Source organism: Notothenia rossii (assembly GCF_949606895.1).
Source record: "Notothenia rossii genome assembly, chromosome: 4".
Taxonomy (NCBI): domain Eukaryota; kingdom Metazoa; phylum Chordata; class Actinopteri; order Perciformes; family Nototheniidae; genus Notothenia; species Notothenia rossii.
Window position 1 is genome coordinate 44,617,621 of NC_136902.1, and position 18,051 is coordinate 44,635,671.

General features: G+C 46.0%; 1 protein-coding gene across 1 annotated transcript in view; it reads right to left on the bottom strand.

The window, feature by feature from the left end:
• Positions 1–258: 258 nt before the first annotated feature.
• Positions 259–18,051, bottom strand: part of LOC307035346 (ephrin type-B receptor 2-like) — a 91,295-nt gene continuing 73,502 nt past the window's right edge. The window contains exon 9 of the mRNA XM_079674536.1: positions 259–3,431. Coding sequence (XP_079530662.1) covers positions 3,215–3,431 — 217 coding nt within the window. The 3' untranslated portion in view covers positions 259–3,214. The remainder of the gene's footprint in view (positions 3,432–18,051) is intronic.

Sequence of the window (18,051 nt, forward strand, 5' to 3'; positions counted from 1 at the left end):
GGGGGCGAACGCACTAACCACTCACCCCCGGGCCGGATGAGAAGGTCTGGCGGGCCAGTTGTGGCCTGCGGGTCGCCAGTTGATGGTCATTGGGCTAGAGCTTGTACTGGCATATGATTAGATTGGCTGACGCTTCCGTCGAAGCTTCAACAGTAGAACATTGCTCTACTTTTGAAGCGAGCAACGCGCTACGCTTTGCTCCCACAATGCAGTTCGGCGAAGCATGACATCACCCCAGTGTGTAGGGTCCGTAACAGAAACTCGACACAGCAACCCCCAGAGCAGGGGTCGGCAACAGGCGGACCGCGGTCCGGATCCGGACCCGGACGCTGACTTATACGGACCCGGAACTATAATCAATACATTATTAGGGGATTTCAATTTCGACGGGGCGATTGTATTTTAACCGCCGCCGACAGGGGCGAAAGAGACAAGTGAGAGATACAGGGAGAGAAGAAGAGATGAGAGCACAGGGAGAGAAGCGGAGAGGAGAGTGAACAGGCGTGTTAGTGGCAGACAGGGAGAGACAAATAATTACACATGGCGCTCTCCAAGAAGAGGAAAGTGGACAGTGAGAGCAGAGCTTTTAACCCTGAGTGGACGGACTCATTCATGTTCATCCTGCCCACTGGGAGCACAGAACCAGTGTGTCTCATTTGTTCAGAGACCGTGGTGCTCATTAAATGTGCCAAAACGCCACTATGAGACAAAACACAAAGTGTTTGACCAAACATTCTCTCTCAAGTCGGAACTGAGGTCACAAAAGATAAGCAGTCCCAATATGATCAGTCCAACAGGATCAAAATTAAAACTAAATATCGTTCGAGGGCAGGCTAACCGAGGCTAACCAATGAGCACCTGCATGTGTATGAGAATGGCCCTGACACCATTTCAGCCCAGATTTAAACTCCTGGCAGGACAAGCTCCAGCTCAATTCTCACACTGAATTAAAAAAAAGTGAGTGAGGGACTGCAATATAAGAGGGAAAGAAAGAGAAACTTTAAAACTGTTCAATTGTTATGATGTGTGAAGACTGATATTGTTCTATAATCGTCTGAAACTTTTAAATCATGATGTGAAACGGTTAACAAAGAAAAAGGGGAACTCAAGCTGCTGCTACACTTTATTTTATTTATCTAAAATTAAACACTTTTAAAAATATATTTTCAAAAGCTATTTTATTTATTTTCTCTATTTTATTTTTAAATGCAGCCCGAGAGGAACATTACACATATCCACAGTATGTACTGTATATCTGTATAGTTCAATGTTAATTGACAATAAATATTGTTGTTTTTGAATTGTACTTTCTTTATTTGATTGGCAGTCAGTTGTTGATTACATGCAGACGTTGATAAAGCTACAGGCTACTTCAATGTATGTCACACTAATTCATAAAGCAAGTTAGACATTTTGATGTTCCGGACCTTTGCATGGGGAGATTTTCTCTAACTGGACCTCGTTGAATTTTAGTTTAATACCCCTGCCCTAGAGTTACGAGCAGTAGTGTTGGTCCTCCAGCATTTCAAGCCCCTAATTCAGGGGAGACATGTACTAGTCCGGGAGCCGTGGGGTTGAACCTTGTTTCATCTGATAAAGTTTTTTTCTCTGCTGTTTCTTGTATCTTGGGGGTACCTCTTCAAAATCCAAGAGGGTGCCCGGTGATATCCCTTGAGCATTGTTGGATATTAACCCCTTTATGCCCAAAATTCCCAAATCCCTGAAAAATAAGGATTTATGAGATTTCAAGCAAAATTCTCAAATGAAATGCACCAAATTTGCTTTCTCCAATCTTTATTCATAAAGGAGGTCATGTGTCCACACATGAATGAATATTAACCCTTTTATTTAAAGCCAGCAAAACAGGTCGCTGGATGAACCTTCATACACCCATTGAGCTTTTGAGGTCCAGAACAATGGATTTAAAAAAAAAATGTAAATATGCTTTTCATGTCTAACACATGTTGTAACCATTTCATCTAAAGTGTAATATACCCTGTGATTATGCAATCAAACGATAATTGCAACATTTTGTTGTCATACGTATTCTGCCTCCAGATTGTATTTGGTATGGTGCAGTTCCTGTATTATTCCTAGCTATTTGAGTTTGCTAATCAAGACAAAAACACACTGGGGAATGCAACTCTTTGGATCATCCATCCACTTCTTTTATAACCTTGATGAAGCATAATCTGTAAGTATTTTATTTCTAAGATTATTGTGGACACTATTATATCTTATGACTATTATTTCACATTATTATACATTTGTTTTTCTTTCTCATGATGCTAGCCCCACCTGTTCCTCATCGCTCCAATAAAATGGTAGGCCAAGCTTAAAATTGTCAAATGTATCGTTCTACAACAACCATTTTTAGTATGAGAGCTACTTTCAAAAAATAAAACAAATCGTGAGCTACTTTAACTCCTTTTTTTTATGCAGTGTATATACAGTATTTAGCACATTTTAACATTATTATATGCTTACCTTTAACCTGTGTGTGCTGTTTGGGTCTGTGGGACCCGTTTTCAGTGTTTACTAAAATAAATTATGCTATTTAATTATTTTAACCTACTTTATTTGGGGGTGGACCTCACATCCTCTCGGGGATACAGCTCTCAACACTCAGATGAAAGAGAGCTGTATACTTTTCATTAATCCAAACATCTTTAGAATATGATCACAACCAATAACAAATCATTTAAACTTGTTTATTCTTATCTTATGTTACCTAGTTAGCAATCTTTCTTTTTATGTATGCATATTTTACTAATCACTCCCCTTTTAAACTTTTTTTTTTTTACTGTCCTATAGTACACATTGGAATGATTTCTTACTTTATTTTGTACAACTATATTAAATTGATAAAGGTGTGCTCTCTCTAGCTCTCTCGCTCTCTCTCTCTCTTTACTCTGTCTTGCTCGCTGACAGAGGCTGTGTACTCCTCCGTGGTGATGACGGCTTGCGTATTTTTTTTTTAAGAAAGATAGGCCTATTTGTAAAGTGGGGGGACACAAACGGGATTTCGAAAAGTGTCACTGTTAAACTCCTTATGAAGTGGTGAGCTGCCGCTCCGGATGTGTGTGTGTGTGTGTGTGTGTGTGTGTGTGTGTGTGTGTGTGTGTGTGTGTGTGTGTGTGTGTGTGTGTGTGTGTGTGTGTGTGTGTGTGTGTGTGTGTGTGTGAGAACATTCACGTGTGTGTATGAGAGATTTTTACATATGTCTGTAAATTATTTTGGTTTCAGTTGTGTGTGTGTGAGCAGGCTCGGATTGGCCATCGGGAGATTCGGGACTTTTCCCGGTGGGCTGCTGACGTTGGTGGGCTGCTGCCATCGGTGGTCCGCTGGCTCTGGCATAGGTGGGACATGGACTTTCACAGCGCCGCTGCGCCGGTACCGCATCCGCCGCCGCATCCGCCACCACATAGACGCTGGCATAGATGGACATGTAAGTGTATTAACCCTCCTGTTGTTTTCGTTTCCCCCCCCTTACTTTGGTGTTCACGTCAAATTTGACCGGTCCTGTTTTAACTGCTATTACATTAACACAAAAACCATTAATCATCACCAAATTTAATTTAACACCCTTTCAAACTGTACATATTGTATCAGACTACTGGCATACATGAAAAACTGCAGTAAATAAACAAAGAACAGACACTGAACATGTATTGCGTGTGCCAGATGTGATCCATGTGGGGGGATGGGCACATAAGGGCGGAAATGTGTCAAATTGTTCTGTGTGTGTGTGTGTGTGTGTGTGTGTGTGTGTGTGTGTGTGTGTGTGTGTGTGTGTGTGTGTGTTTGTGTGTGCCAGGTGTGATTCACCTGGGGGGATGGGCACATAAGGGGGAAACACATATAATAATAATGCATTTTATTTATATAGCACTTTTCACAACTCAAAGACGCTTTACAGTATGAGGGAGGGTAGACAAACAAGGACAGGCAAACAAGTAAGTATAGTAAAATAAAAAGGCAGTCAAGAGGAAGTTGTGTGTGTGTGTGTGAGTGTGTGTGTGTGTGTGTGTGTGTGTGTGTGTGTGTGTGTGTGTGTGTGTGTGTGTGCAATTTGCACAGGGTGCGTGTGACGCGTCTAGTGCAGTAGCGTAGTAGAATAGAGATGTTTGTAGATAGTGCATGTAGGGCTGGGCGATATATAGAGCTTACACGATACATCGTGTATTGCACTACATGCGATGTCGTAAATGACCACATCGTGAACATCGAGTATTATGTTGTCAAATCAATTTCCCGCCGCGGCCAAAATGAGCTTTCCTTTCTCCCTCATAGACACAGTCACACACGCAGGCACACACGCAGGCGCCGTCTAACTTGCACACAAACATTACACACATGCAGAGTGACAGAGAGCAGGGCTCGACATTATAAATGGCCCGCTGACTCGGAAGCACTATTTAGACACCCCGGGCCAGCATAACGTACTTTCCACTTGCCCGCTCGGGCCACAAAAAATATTGCTTAAAAAAAAAAAAATTGTCCTGTGGTATAGGTATTTTGACAAGCAATGTTGTTAAATTGTTTCGTTTATTAACGCTACAACATAGTGTTTCGTGAGGCGGTTGTCGTTGTTGGGTGAAAAGCAAACAGCTGTTTACTGCGGAGCCAGCGCGAGCAGGCTCCCGTTTGCCCGTGAGCGCCGGGCAAAAAACTATCTTCAAATAAAAGAAAGTCACCGGAGGAGTTAAAGGAGAGTGACAGGTAGCATGAGAAGAAGAGGGAGAGAAAGTTTCAGCCAGCTTGATCGATGGAGTTGTTTTCTAGTGGTGCAGTGACGCGTCCTAAAACCCTTTTATAATCTATCGATTAGATTTATGATTCGAAAATTATAAAAGTAGGGTAGACATGTGGATATTATCCGGCTGAACAAAACGTGCATTTATCAAACAGGTTTGCTTTCCACAGACCTTATTTCCAGTTATTTTCCAAAACCCTATGGAGAAATCCCATTGCTTTTTTGTCGAGGGAACGAGCAGCTTACTTCCTGGTTTTAGGACGCGTCACTGCACCTCTCAATATGATGCCAATATAAACAAGGTCTTCTGTCGGCTCTGTACATCAATGCCGACCTATGCTGACAAGTAAGTGAAGATTAGAAAATATAAAAGGTATTGGCTATAGGGAAATGTCCCAGCAGTTTAGGAGAATGAAGGTTCTAATCTAATCTAATACATAGCCATTAGGCTACATGTCTAATTCCTGATAATGACAGGAAGACAGAAAGCGCATTATACTAATAATAATAATACTACTCATAATAATAGCAGACATTTTTGAACAATGACCACAATATCATTATTTTAATAAACCAAATATGAACAATTGAGGAAAATGAGGAAGAACTGATGATTCAAATGTTGTAGTACAAGTAGTAATGTAGTTAGTGCATAAATTACTATTGCAACAAATGTGTTAATTTTCTTCATTATTAGTCGATTTTTTTAATGCAGACATATGTTGCAGGGACTACTAGAATCATCATACTGGCGTGACTATAAACATCAAGGGGTTAAATATATATATATATTTTTTTTTAGAGGACATTTCAGAATATCGCGATATATATCGTTTATCGCGATATAGTCAGTAAATATCGCGATATCATTTAGAGACCATATCGCCCAGCCCTAAGTGCATGTTGCATGCCGCTTTCTGCTTGCTACTCTCTGCTTACAGCTGCCGCCGCGCAGCTAGCCCCCCTCGGGGGATGAAAAGAGGAGCCGAGTGTGTAAGTCTCCTCCTTCTGGTACGCAACCTCTCCACCACCAAGACTCCTGCAGTGCCTCCCCGTGGCCACACATGGTAACTGGGTCCTTGCGGATCCAGGCTAAACTGGAGGGGATCTCGGAGCAGCAGGGGGCCCTAGAGACGCGGCGTATAGGCCCACCGTCGTGTGGACCTGCCCTGACGCCCGTCAACCCCTGCCCCAACTATGGGTAAATAGCCCCGCTGCCTTGTGGGTAAGCCTATTTAGGCAAAGGCTAAGGGAGCACACCCTGACAGAAAAGCAATGCGCTGGCGGTGTGCTATAGGCGGGCCTTAAAAAACCAAGGACCCGGCAGCCTCCTGCAGCCAGGATGGGAGACTGGTCGTCATGGGTCACCCACGCCACCGGGTTTATCTGATCGTGGTGAAGATAGTGCTACTGGGAAGTGCGCACCCCCTATGGCACTTAAAAACTTCCTTGCGCAGGTATCCACCTCTGACCATGGTGAAGTACCTGGACCTTACAACGTGTTGAATTCTGGCGGCGATGGGGTTCTGGCGACGGGAGCAGGTGCGAATGAACTGGAAGCTCTTAGCTAAGAACCCTGCATGGCAGCAGCACAGGGTATAGGTCGCTAACAGCTCGGACTGAGTGGAAGCTGTTTTCGGCAGACCCCTGTGCGTTGAGCAGCCCTATTTAGGGGCCGCACTGCTCACCCCAATTGGGGAAGGGCCTAGAAAAGGTGGCCTAAAAATTGCCCACTCAACCTCGCCTGGATAGGATACCGCACCTATCGGGCCATTCCATTAACGCGGTCGAAATACAAATAAAAATTACGGACGGAAATCACCGAAATCATGCAACTTAAGACTGGCAACATGGAATGTAAGGACTCTCCTGGACTCGTATGGCAGCTCTGACAGACCTCATAGGAGAACAGCATTGGTTGCTGCTGAGCTGAGTCGCTACAACATCAACATTGCTGCTCTGAGTGAGACCAGAATCCTGAATGAAGGCTCTCTAACAGAGGAAGGGATGGGCTACACGTTCTTCTGGAAAGGTTACCCGTCAGGAGGACAACATCTGCATGGTGTAGGACTAGCCATCAAAAACACTCTACTACCAAGACTCGCTGAAACACCTGTTGGCATTAGTGAGAGACTAATGACCCTCCGTATCCCCCTGGTTAAGAAGAGCTTCGCCACACTTCTCAGTGCATATGCACCGACCCTGCCATCCGTGAGTGAGGCCAAGGACTCTTTCTACCAGTCACTGGACGAGGCTCTTCGCCGGATCCCCAAGAATGACAAGAATTTCTTGCTTGGTGATTTTAACGCCAGAGTGAGACAAAACAGCAGCATATGGAGTGGAGTGCTTGGCAGGCATGGAGTTGGCCAGGTTAATGCAAATGGGTTGAGATTACTCACTCTCTGCTCTGAGCATAACCTGACCATAACCAACACTATCTTCCAGCAGAAGGCTAAATACAAGACTTTGTGGATGCACCCTCGTTCCAAACACTGGCACCTGATAGACTATGTCATTGTGAGGCGAAGTGACATCAGAGACGTTCACATCACCCGTGCCATGAGAGGTGCAGAATGCTGGAAAGATCATGGCCAAGGTCCACATGCAAGTGCGCCCCCCCCCACTGCGGCTGCAAGGACCCAGAAGGAGGCGACTACATTGCACCCGCCTGGAAAACCCTGATGCAAGGAATGAATTTTGTTGCTCCCTGGCTGAGAAACTAGGGGGGATAGAGTTGTCCTTGAGCTCATCTGAGAACACCATGGATCAGAAGTGTAACTCTATCAGCTCGGCTCTATATGAGGCAGCAGCCCAAACAATCGGCTATAAGAGCAAGAACCACCAAGACTGGTTTGATGAAAACTCGGAAACCATCCATGACTTGCTGAAGGACATGCACAGAGCACATCGGGCACATCAGGCACACCAGGCACACCAGGCAGCAATGGCAGAGAATTCGTCGGGAAGTACAAAGGGCTACTCGGGTCATGCAGAATGAGTGGTGGACTAAAAAGGCACACAAAATCCAGTCTTTTGCCGATAAAAATGACATGCACAACTTTTACAATGCTGTCAAGAAGATCTACGGCCCAATAAGCCGCTGTACCACTTCCCTGAAAACAGCAGATGGCCTGACAGTCCTGAAGGACCAGCATAGCGTTCTGCTGATATGGGCTGAACATTTTGGTACCTTGCTAAATCAGGACTCTGATGCAGACCCCACCGTCCTTGACGACCTGCCTACACTTCCTCCTATGCACAATCTAGACCAGCCCCAACCTTCCTGGAGGTCCTATCAGCTATCCTTACCTTAAAAACAACAAGTCCCCTGGTAATGACAACATCCCTGCTGAGCTATTGAAACAAGGAGGCTACCTCTGTACAAGAGCATTACACAAGTACATCACCAAGGTCTGGGCTGATGAGAACGTCCCACAACAATGGAAAGACGCCAATATTGTCACCATTTACAAGAACAAGGGTGACAAGGCTGTCTGTGGCAACAGCAGGGGTATTTCGCTCCTTGCTGTCGCTGGTAAGGTCCTGGCAAAGGTTATGCTCCAGAGGCTGATTAAAAACACCACCGAGTCAATACTGCCTGAATCAAAATGTGGATTTAGGAAGAGCAGGAGCACGGTGGACATGATTTTCACAGCTCGACAGCTGCAGGAAAAGTGCAGAGATCAACATCAGGACCTGTTCATGGCCTTTGTCGATCTCTCCAAAGCCTTCGACACTGTCCACAGAGAACTTTTATAGGAAGTCCTTATCAGGTTTGGCTGCCCCAAAAAGTTTGTCAACATCCTCCGCCAATTTCACGATGGAATGACTGCTCGGGTGACTATAGGAGGACAATAGTCTTCCCCCTTCCCTGTACATACAGGTGTAAGGCAGGGGTGTGTATTAGCACCAGTACTTTTTAACATCTTCCTGCTATGTGTCACCCAGCTCCTCCACAAGGAGATTGAGGACAGTAGCGGTGTGGCAGTGGACTTTCGTCTAGATGGCAACCTCTTCAACATAAGGAGGCTCCAGGCAACCACCAAACTGCAAAGTGAGAGAGTCATTGAGCTACAGTATGCAGACGACTGTGCTCTTGTATCTCACAGTCCACAAGACCTCCATTCTGTTCTTACTGCTGTGGTGAGAGTGTACAGCAGGATGGGACTGACCGTCAACACCATCAAGACGGAAGTAGTTTGCCAGTGGAGTGCCAACATCCCATCTACACCACCTACCTTCACTGTTGCTGGTGAACAACTGTCTGTTGTACCATCCTTCAGATACCTGGGGAGCATTCTCTCTGAAGACAACACCATCGAAAATGAGGTCCAAAACAGGATAAAGCAGGCATCAGCTGCTTTTGGGAGACTCCGGCGTAGGGTCTTTCAAAACAAGAACCTCCATCTCCGCACGAAGGTCTGTGTCTACCAAGCGATCTGCATCACTACCCTCCTTTACAGCTGCGAAGCCTGGGTAACTTACAGTAACTTATTGTGTGCCTCACTCTGAAGTACTCTCGAAGACCAACTGCAGGAGTATTGAGGCCACAATTACTCAGCACCAGCTACGATGGCTGGGCCATGTAGTAAGGATGCCCTCAAACCGCCTGCCTCGCAGAGTGCTATATGGCCAGCTCCACCATGGTCGACGCTCTGCTGGAGGGCAGAAGAAGCGCTATAAAGACCAGCTGAAGACTGCGTTAAAGAAATATAAAATCAGACCTGAGGCCCTGGAGGACGCTGCTGCTGACCGTAACACCTGGCACCAGCTGTGCCGGGATGGGACCCAAATGCTGGAGGAGGAAAGGACAGCCAGGAGACAGGAAAGGAGACTCAGGAGGAACACGCCTACAGTTGCCGTTGCTACTACCACCACATACACTTGTCCTACCTGCAATAGGATTTGTGGGTCCAGGATAGGGCTATTCAGCCACCAAAGAACTCACCGATAGAAGTCGACGTCATCATCGGATTCGATGGACAACCATAAGCAAAGCATGTGTGTGTGTGTGTGTGTGTGTGTGTGTGTGTGTGTGTGTGTGTGTGTGTGTGTGTGTGTGTGGTTGTGTGTGTGTGTGTGTGTGTGTGTGTGTGTGTGTGTGTGTGTGTGTGTGTGTGTGTGTGTGTGTGTGTGTGTGTGTGTGTGTGTGTGTTATCTGAGCCGGATGGTTGCTAATTCCATTTCTTTATGGCGGTCATTTTTGACCGGGAACACCATGGGTGTCACCCCCAGATTCCACCGGGTCCGTCTGCGGCGCGTTACGGCTGCGCCGCGGTTTTGGTTCAGCCTCCTCCTGCGTCAAACCCTACCGGGCGCGTTTCAGAAGCATTTCAGGAGCGGAGCGTCTTGCCTGCCGGCTCGCAGTTTTTGTTGATTTGGGCATATTTCCTGGACAGGCTACTTTGTACAGACAAAGTTAATAATAATTATAATATTCCAGTTATAAACGAAATGAATCAAATATGTGTTTCTGTATTTTAGTGGTAAAAAAATGCATTCATCATCATAATTATTTTATATATATAATTTACACAGTAAACCGGAGGAGAACGCTGGCATTTCTCCTCCTACTTGAAAGACTACGGAGGGATAGAGTCTGCAAAATCAGTTTGTGTGTGTGTATATATATATGCTATATATGCTCTGACCGTTCCACTTCCTGCCTGCCCGACGTTACGTTACGGCTGCGCCGCATCAAAAATAGGATTCATCCTAATTTTAGAAGAGCCCTGCGCCGAGGCGCTTCTGGGACGCTTCTGAGCCGTAACACGCAGCGTGTGGTGGAATAGCACCCATTGACTAGAGTGGCCGCGATCGCCGTGAGCACCGCGGCGCAGCCGTAACGCGCCCGTAACGCGCCCGTAACGCGCCCATAACGCGCCCGTAACGCGCCCGTAACGCGCCCGTAACGCGCCACAGACAGACCCGGTGGAATCTAGGGGTTACAAAGTTGACTAAATCATCAAAAATTCAATTAATTGATCAGCAATTGTACATGTTCAAATGTCTACTGTGAAGGATATCATAAAGCCTTAATTCAATCGAATGTAAAAAAAAAAGAGTTAGGATTGATGAAAGTAGTAAATCGGTCAGATTTCACCCGAACACAACAGGAGGGTTAACTTTTTTTTTTATTATTTATTTTCTTTAAAGGGTTTACATGGTTATGGATCCAGTGCCTGATGAGGGCTACTTTGGTTGGAGGTTTAACTGCCAAGCGAAGAAAGAACCGTTGATCTCTGCAGGAGCAGTCAGATTAGCAAACATTATCCAGTGTAGCAAGATATATGGTGATGAAAAACACTTTGAGCTTCAAGAAACATTGGATTTGGACACATTGGACACGTTGTATTTCATGTTACACCTCAAAAACTCACTGGGAACGGCACAAACGTCAGAGAGCTGGAGAAGCTGATTCAAAAGTGCCTTGCAAGGTGACCACAGTCAGGGGACTCAGATGAACCTTTCAATCTTCAAAAGCATTGTGTTTTCTGTGGTGAATTTTGCAATCTTAACATTGGCAATAAGAACCCGTCCAGATGGAGGGCTGCATTCTTATTCCAAGAATTGGAGACCAAGAAGTCTCTTTTAGAAGTTTGTGGAAAACGAAAGGATGCTGTTTCGAAAAGCGTCAAACATCGTCTTCAGGGGACAATTACTGATCTGCATGCTGCAGATGCCCGGTACCATGTTGACTGTCGACAAAGATTTGTCCAATTTATGTCACTCCCAGGGCAGGCCGGTAGAAGTTCAGAGGACACTGACGAAGATCCTCCCTTTACGTCAGTTGTAGAGAAGATGACAGCTGACCAGTCAAAAATGTGGAATTCTGTTGAACTGTTTTCACTCTATACAGACCTTAATGGGGATACGCTTTCTAGGAGGACCCTCATCCAGCAACTACAGCAGACATTTGGCAGTGATCTTCTGGTACTATCCTCACCTGGGATAGCTGACATTATTGCTTTTAGTAGTTGTGCCTCGCAGACTCCTCGACTTGTGAATGATGACGAGGACGACATGGAGAGCATTGCAGTGAAAGCTAGCAAGCAAATCATTCAGGATGCGAAAAATAGTGAAATGGACAATGGACACTATAACATCAGCATTAATAAGGAGGACATGATCAAAGGGTCAGTAAGTGACTTTCTGTTGATGTTGTTAGCAAAGGTTTCTCCAAAGCTAGATAATACCCTTCCTGCACTGCTCATAGGTTCAATTGTCGCAAGTACTCTCAAGTCTCAGGCAACTTGCAAGTAGACCTAGCAGGACAAATTGTAGAGTCCAAGAAGCTTATCAATAGCATGTATTCATATGGTGTATGTTGTTCAAACACAGAGTATCACAGGTTAAACAAATCAGCATCTCAGGCAGCAGTAGCAGATTTTAAGTTGTCTGGCATATTTAATGCTGACAATGGTCTAGTTCAGGCTATTGTGGATCATTTTGATGCTGATATAGCCTCTCAGAATGCTAAGCAGTCCACACATTCACTAACTGTCCTTCTAACACAGTACTCGCAGAGCTCTGAAGAGGGTGAGGAGCAAACCAATCCAAAGATCAACAGGATCCCTAAAGATTCACCAGACATTCCATACGATATAGACATTCACAGACACCAGGGACCCAAACAGCCTCCAATGCCACCAGATGAAGACACAAAGGCTGTCTGCTCCCTGAAGTCACTTGCTCACCAAGTAGTTGTGGTTACGAAAGCTTCAGAGGCTGACCTTAGTTTTCTACAGGAAGTTCTTACTCAGGACAACTGCCCAGAATACCATGGATACAACACGAAACATAGCAGGGAGCAGGGCACTCTCCCCCAGGCCAAGACAAAAGCACTCTACTTCCCCCTGATCGACATGAAACCATCTGATCCCGATACAATGATGACAGCCATGGTCAGAGTACAAGAGCTTACATCTGAAACTGGTCAGAATTTCAGTATGCTGACATGTGAACAGCAGCTCTACCGGGTTGCAGTGCAAGTGACTGGCTTCTCCATCTGACCACATTCCGGAAGATGCTTCCCTACTACTTTGCAGCTGGCCATGTCAACTATGCCAGGTATGGCCTCTACTACCTCCGTTCCATGGAGAAACTTCCTCCACATGTCCAAGGCTATTTCCTCCAAGGGCAACATGTGACTTGACACATCCGTGGAAGATGGAATGGCCTGTTGAGCCCAGTTCATAGAGTCCACCTTCATGAGGTACGGCCACAGTGCAGGAGGAATAATTGGGATAACCTTGAAGCCAGAAGCACTAAAGATCTGGGCCCTGAGCCGCCACATCTGCTGCAAGATTGAATCGGACATGAAGGACATGGAAGAGGAGGAGACAAATACAACAAGAGTACATCTCTATCACAAGGAGGAGGCTAAAGCCAGGGTTAGAGCAGACACCAAGGACAGGGATGGACTTCATCAGAAACTAGACACCTGCCTCCATCCATTGGATCCCAACACACATCCAAGAGAGAGCATTGTGAACATCACCAGTGGCAATATAACCCCTCCAACTGCCAGTGTAGACAGTGGAGGCAAAGTTAGAACAATTTGAAAAGACCTGGCCAGAGGGATTTTACAACACTATCTCAAGCAAAGTGAAGACCATGGCAACAACAACCAAATCCATCGAAATTGGCGGCTCCAAAATGTATGACCTAATTGTGATTTATTCGAGGACCATTGCACTGTTCTCTAGTGACCGCGATTTTGACGTGAAGGATGTCCTTGCCATGTTCACAGAGGATGGAACGCGAATTTGTAGAGCCAAGTCCAAACTGAAGAAGTCACTCCAGGTTGAAGTTTCCAGGCAGGGCTGTGGGAAGTAGGGGTGCTGAGGGTGCTGCAGCACCCCCTGGTGGAGGACAGGGGATATGCACTTCCACAAGATATAATACAAATATAATACACAAAAAACGAATTTTCAGCCTTGATGTAACAAAATTCATAATTAAGTAAAGATAACACCCTTTTCACCCCGGTTACATTTTTCATTTGCCCCGTGCGATGGGCGCTGTAGTGATGAAAGTGGGGGATGTTGGCTTATCAGGCGCCCGCAGTTCACAGCCAAAGTGAGAGAGATAGAAAGAGGGGGTGCACCGGTACCGGCGGGGATTGTTGTTAGCTGTGAGGGGTGAGGGAGGCGCTCGTGAGTTGTTGTTACGGAAACAGAGGGGTTTTAGGTTGCCATAAGGCTGTTGACGGTCTTATTATAGGCTACATCCATTGGTTGGTGTTGTGGCACATTTGTAACGCTGTGCCAACTTGGGCAAGCACGCAGGCAAACTTGAGGAGCACACACAGGGTGGAGTGAGGTTGAGCGATGGAGAGAAAGGGAGAGAGAGAGACAGAGCGTGTGCAGCGGTCTGCTTGCACACAGAGCCGGAGTTTGTGAGAGAGCCGGCTTGAGAGTCAATTTCTCTTCAAAATATAATTGACTGCCAGCCTCCCTTGTCCTTGGTTGGCTTGCTAGCTCGTTGGTAAGGTAACTGATTTCTTCTAGGTAGGTACCTATCGATCCTGTGTTTTCTCACGATGCTATTCGATATGTTGGATGTGCAGTTACGATAAGTAATAAGGGTATTATACCATGATTTCTGTGCTAACGGCATTAGCATTTTTTCGCTCAGTTCTAATTCAGAGGCTCAGCGTTAGCCTTGTGTGTTTTTGCTAAAAATTGTTAGCTGAGTTTCTTCCCGTTACATGGATATGAAACACTTATAGTTTATTAAATATTAAGAAGCCCTCAGACGCTGTTTTCTGCATATGATGCGTTTTTTGGCGGATGGGTACTAACAGGTTAAGGAACTGACCGAAGACAGGCTTTTCCAGCTATGGGCACAAACAAACACAAGTTGGTGGTGACAGGGGAGGACTCATGCCCCATCGAGATCAGGATGGAAGAAAGAAGGAGCCGATATGAGCTAGAAAATCAGCAGGAAGAGGCTGACACCATCATTGTCCAACAAGTCCTGGGGTGTGCTGGAGAAGCCCATCAAACCTCTGTGGTTTCTGCTGACACAGATGTGTTCATCCTACTCCTTCACCATTACCATTCTGGATGTACCATTCAGAAATTGTCGAGAACCTATTACCAGCCCATGCCATATCGAGATGTGACACTGTAGCTTAACTGTCTTACTATGGGTTGGGAAAAGGCTCTGTCATCCACGTCCTGAAAGCTGGGTACGAACTATCAGCCATTGGCAACATGGATGCACCATTCCAGCAAGTCCTCGTCCAAGCCACTGCCTTAATCTTAGCCTGTTATGGCATAAAGGAGAGCACAGACATGTCACACACAAGGCTACTTGTCTTGGGGGGAAATAATGGAAAAGGACATAAGACTGCTCCAAACCTTGCTGCTCTACCACCAACAAATGAAGCCTTTATTGAGAATGTCAAGAGGGCCCACTTTCAGGCAATGTTGTGCTGAAATCTCAATGTAAACCTGCTGCCAGCACTGAACCCAGAGGAATTTGGATGGAAAAAAGATATGTGTAACAGGTCACTGATCCCAACCCATCTACCAGAAGATGCCAAACGTGTCCGAGATTACATTTTGGAGATGATCAGGTGTCGCTGCAAGGGTGAGACCCCTTGCAACTCCAAGAAGTGCAGTTGTAAAGTGCATGGTTTGCCATGCACAATGTTCTGTGCATGTTTCGGGGTGGGATGCTCAAGATCATAACACTAGATGATCATCAGCGATATTTGTAATGTGTCATTTCTATATGCTAATGAGCAACATTGTATCCAGCAATCTGCTTGCCTTTCCTTTTTGTTGTTGGTAATAAACGCCACACAGTTGCGTGAGCAAAACAGAGAAGTTGTTTTCATTGTCTTTGCAGAATTCACTGCACTACAAAAGTATATTGTGTTGGGTCAGCTTGAAAGGGTTAATATTAATGAAAGTGTATGCAGCAGCCATCTCGTCCTGTCATGTGGGATTTGGTGGCAGGTCAGCCTTTAGTCAGCCACTAATGTCGCGGTTTTTACAGGGGGTCAGCAGGCTGCGCCCAGTAGTGCACCCCCCCGCAGTGGGACCTGCCGCTGGTGCTCGAGGCTTTGGTCACAGAGCCATTTGAGCCTCTGGAGCTCTCCTCCCTGAAAGCACTGTCATGGAAAACAGCATTGCTACTTGCCTTAACGTCAGCCAAGAGAGTGTCCGAGTTAACCGCTCTATCGGTGCACCCAAGTTGCTTGTTGATCCGGGGTGACCAGAGCAGGGCGACACTCAGACCGAACTCCTCCTTTGTGCCCAAGAGCCTAAGGAGTGCGTTCAGGTCGAGGGCTATTCAGTTGGGGGGCTTTAGTCTTCCATCCCATAGTGGGGCCAGGGAGGCTAAATTGCACCTCTTCTGCCCGGTTCGTGCGCTAGCATGTTATGTGGAGCGCACGGCTGCCCTTAGACACACAGAACAGCTGTTTGTGTGCTTCGGGGGCGGCGTGGCCGGGAAAGCGCTGTCCAAGAAGCGCCTGGCAGGATGGCTCTGCGAGTGCATCTCACATGCCTACGGACAGGTGGGGAGAGCCTTCCCCACGGGGTCCGTGGACACTCGACACGGGCTGTGGCTGTGTCAACAGCCTTATTTAACGGCGTGAGTGTGGAGGACATACTGTATGCACGGCGGCTTCTTGGTCAACGCCAGGTCCCTTCATTAAGTTTTATTTCTTGGACATGTCTGGCTCCTTTTCATCGTCTGTGCTTGCTGGGGCAACACAGGACTGGTGAGGAGGGAGGGGGGCTGTGGGTCAGTGGGCATCTGACCCCCTCCCCGGACGTAATGCGCTTACATTTTTCCCGGGCGCCGGGGGACGTGGTGCGCACTGGGCCCATACGGGGCTGGAGGACTCTTTCCCCCTGCTTAGGGCAGGAGGGGAGAGCCCTCCACATTATAGTCCATACACACTCTTCACCAGTGATGGGGTCGTTACTAAAAAAAGCAGCGGCGAACCGTCAGGGCCTTTAAGATATTCAGAGAATACCCTGGAACATTCAGATAAAACAAACACAAAATCGATTTAATTATATAAATAAAAGGTATATAAAATGAATAAATGAGAATCGCATCTGTGTTGTTGATCTGTAATATTACAGAGTTACGTTGATTTGTTTGTCCTTCTCGGACCATGCACTACGCATTTCAGTGGTTTTGTGTTAGAAAAGAAAGCAACCAATCAGATCTTGTTCTGGGTCTGTGGGTAGAATATCCTTCAACTAAGGTATTCTACATCCTTGATAGAATGCCCTGGCCGTTGCACTGAATGAGAGCGTACGTTTGGACTGACAGTTTGATCAACCAATCATATATTGATTTGTAGCCAATGGGCGTATTCTTTCAGAGTTTCCCTCGGTTCCGGGGTACTCTAGAAAGCCCGCTAGTTAACTGGCTTGAGACAGAGGATATAGATGAATGCAACGAGGCAATTCATGCTGTTTTATTGTTTTTAACGTTGAAATTACAAGTGCAACAGGTGAAGATGAAGTTGTAGCGGAATTGTTGTTAGTACCCTTTTCAAAACCACAATTCAGTGAAAAGACGGACATTATAATGCCGCGGAGGGAGAGGGCGGGGCGGGGCGGCGTGTCTACAGAAGGTCCAGTTGTGATAGACACAGTTCGCCACTGAAAAAAAGTAATATATTACATATTACATATTACTTTTAAAAAAAAGTAATATATTACACTACTTCGTTACTCTCTACATAAAGTAACTTGTTACTTTACTCGTTACTTTAATCGCAGGGCCGGCCCGCCCTTCCCTACAGATCACGCAGACTGCTAAAGTTTGAAAGGTTCTCTTTAGTTCAGTTTCCATTGTCGCATAAGACTGATCCAGGTAGCTCCTGAATGTTTTCCTATCTGACCATGGCTGTCCTCTGTGTCCTGCTATCTGTATTTTGCGCAGTATATCTCTGAACGATGGTGATTCCACTGTGCAAATGGGCAACATTTCCTCTACTATGAAGGATGCTACAAGCTTGTCCATCTCTGCTTTGGTTACCGGTCCTCCAAATTCTAATTTTTCTTGCTTCGGAGTCGGCGACGGCGTACTCACAACATCCTCACTCTGGGTTCGGGGGTCCATAGCTATTAGCTTCACTTTAGCATGTGTTCTTTGCGTCTGTTGAGGTTTGACGTGGTGTTTACAGCAGTGGATAACAGCTTCTGGCCTGGAGACAGTTTGCACCTCACCGTCACATTCCTGTCTATTCTTTGGACAAACTCAAAATAATGGGCATACCTCCACCCCTCGAAAGTTATCGCTGATTCAGCCATGTT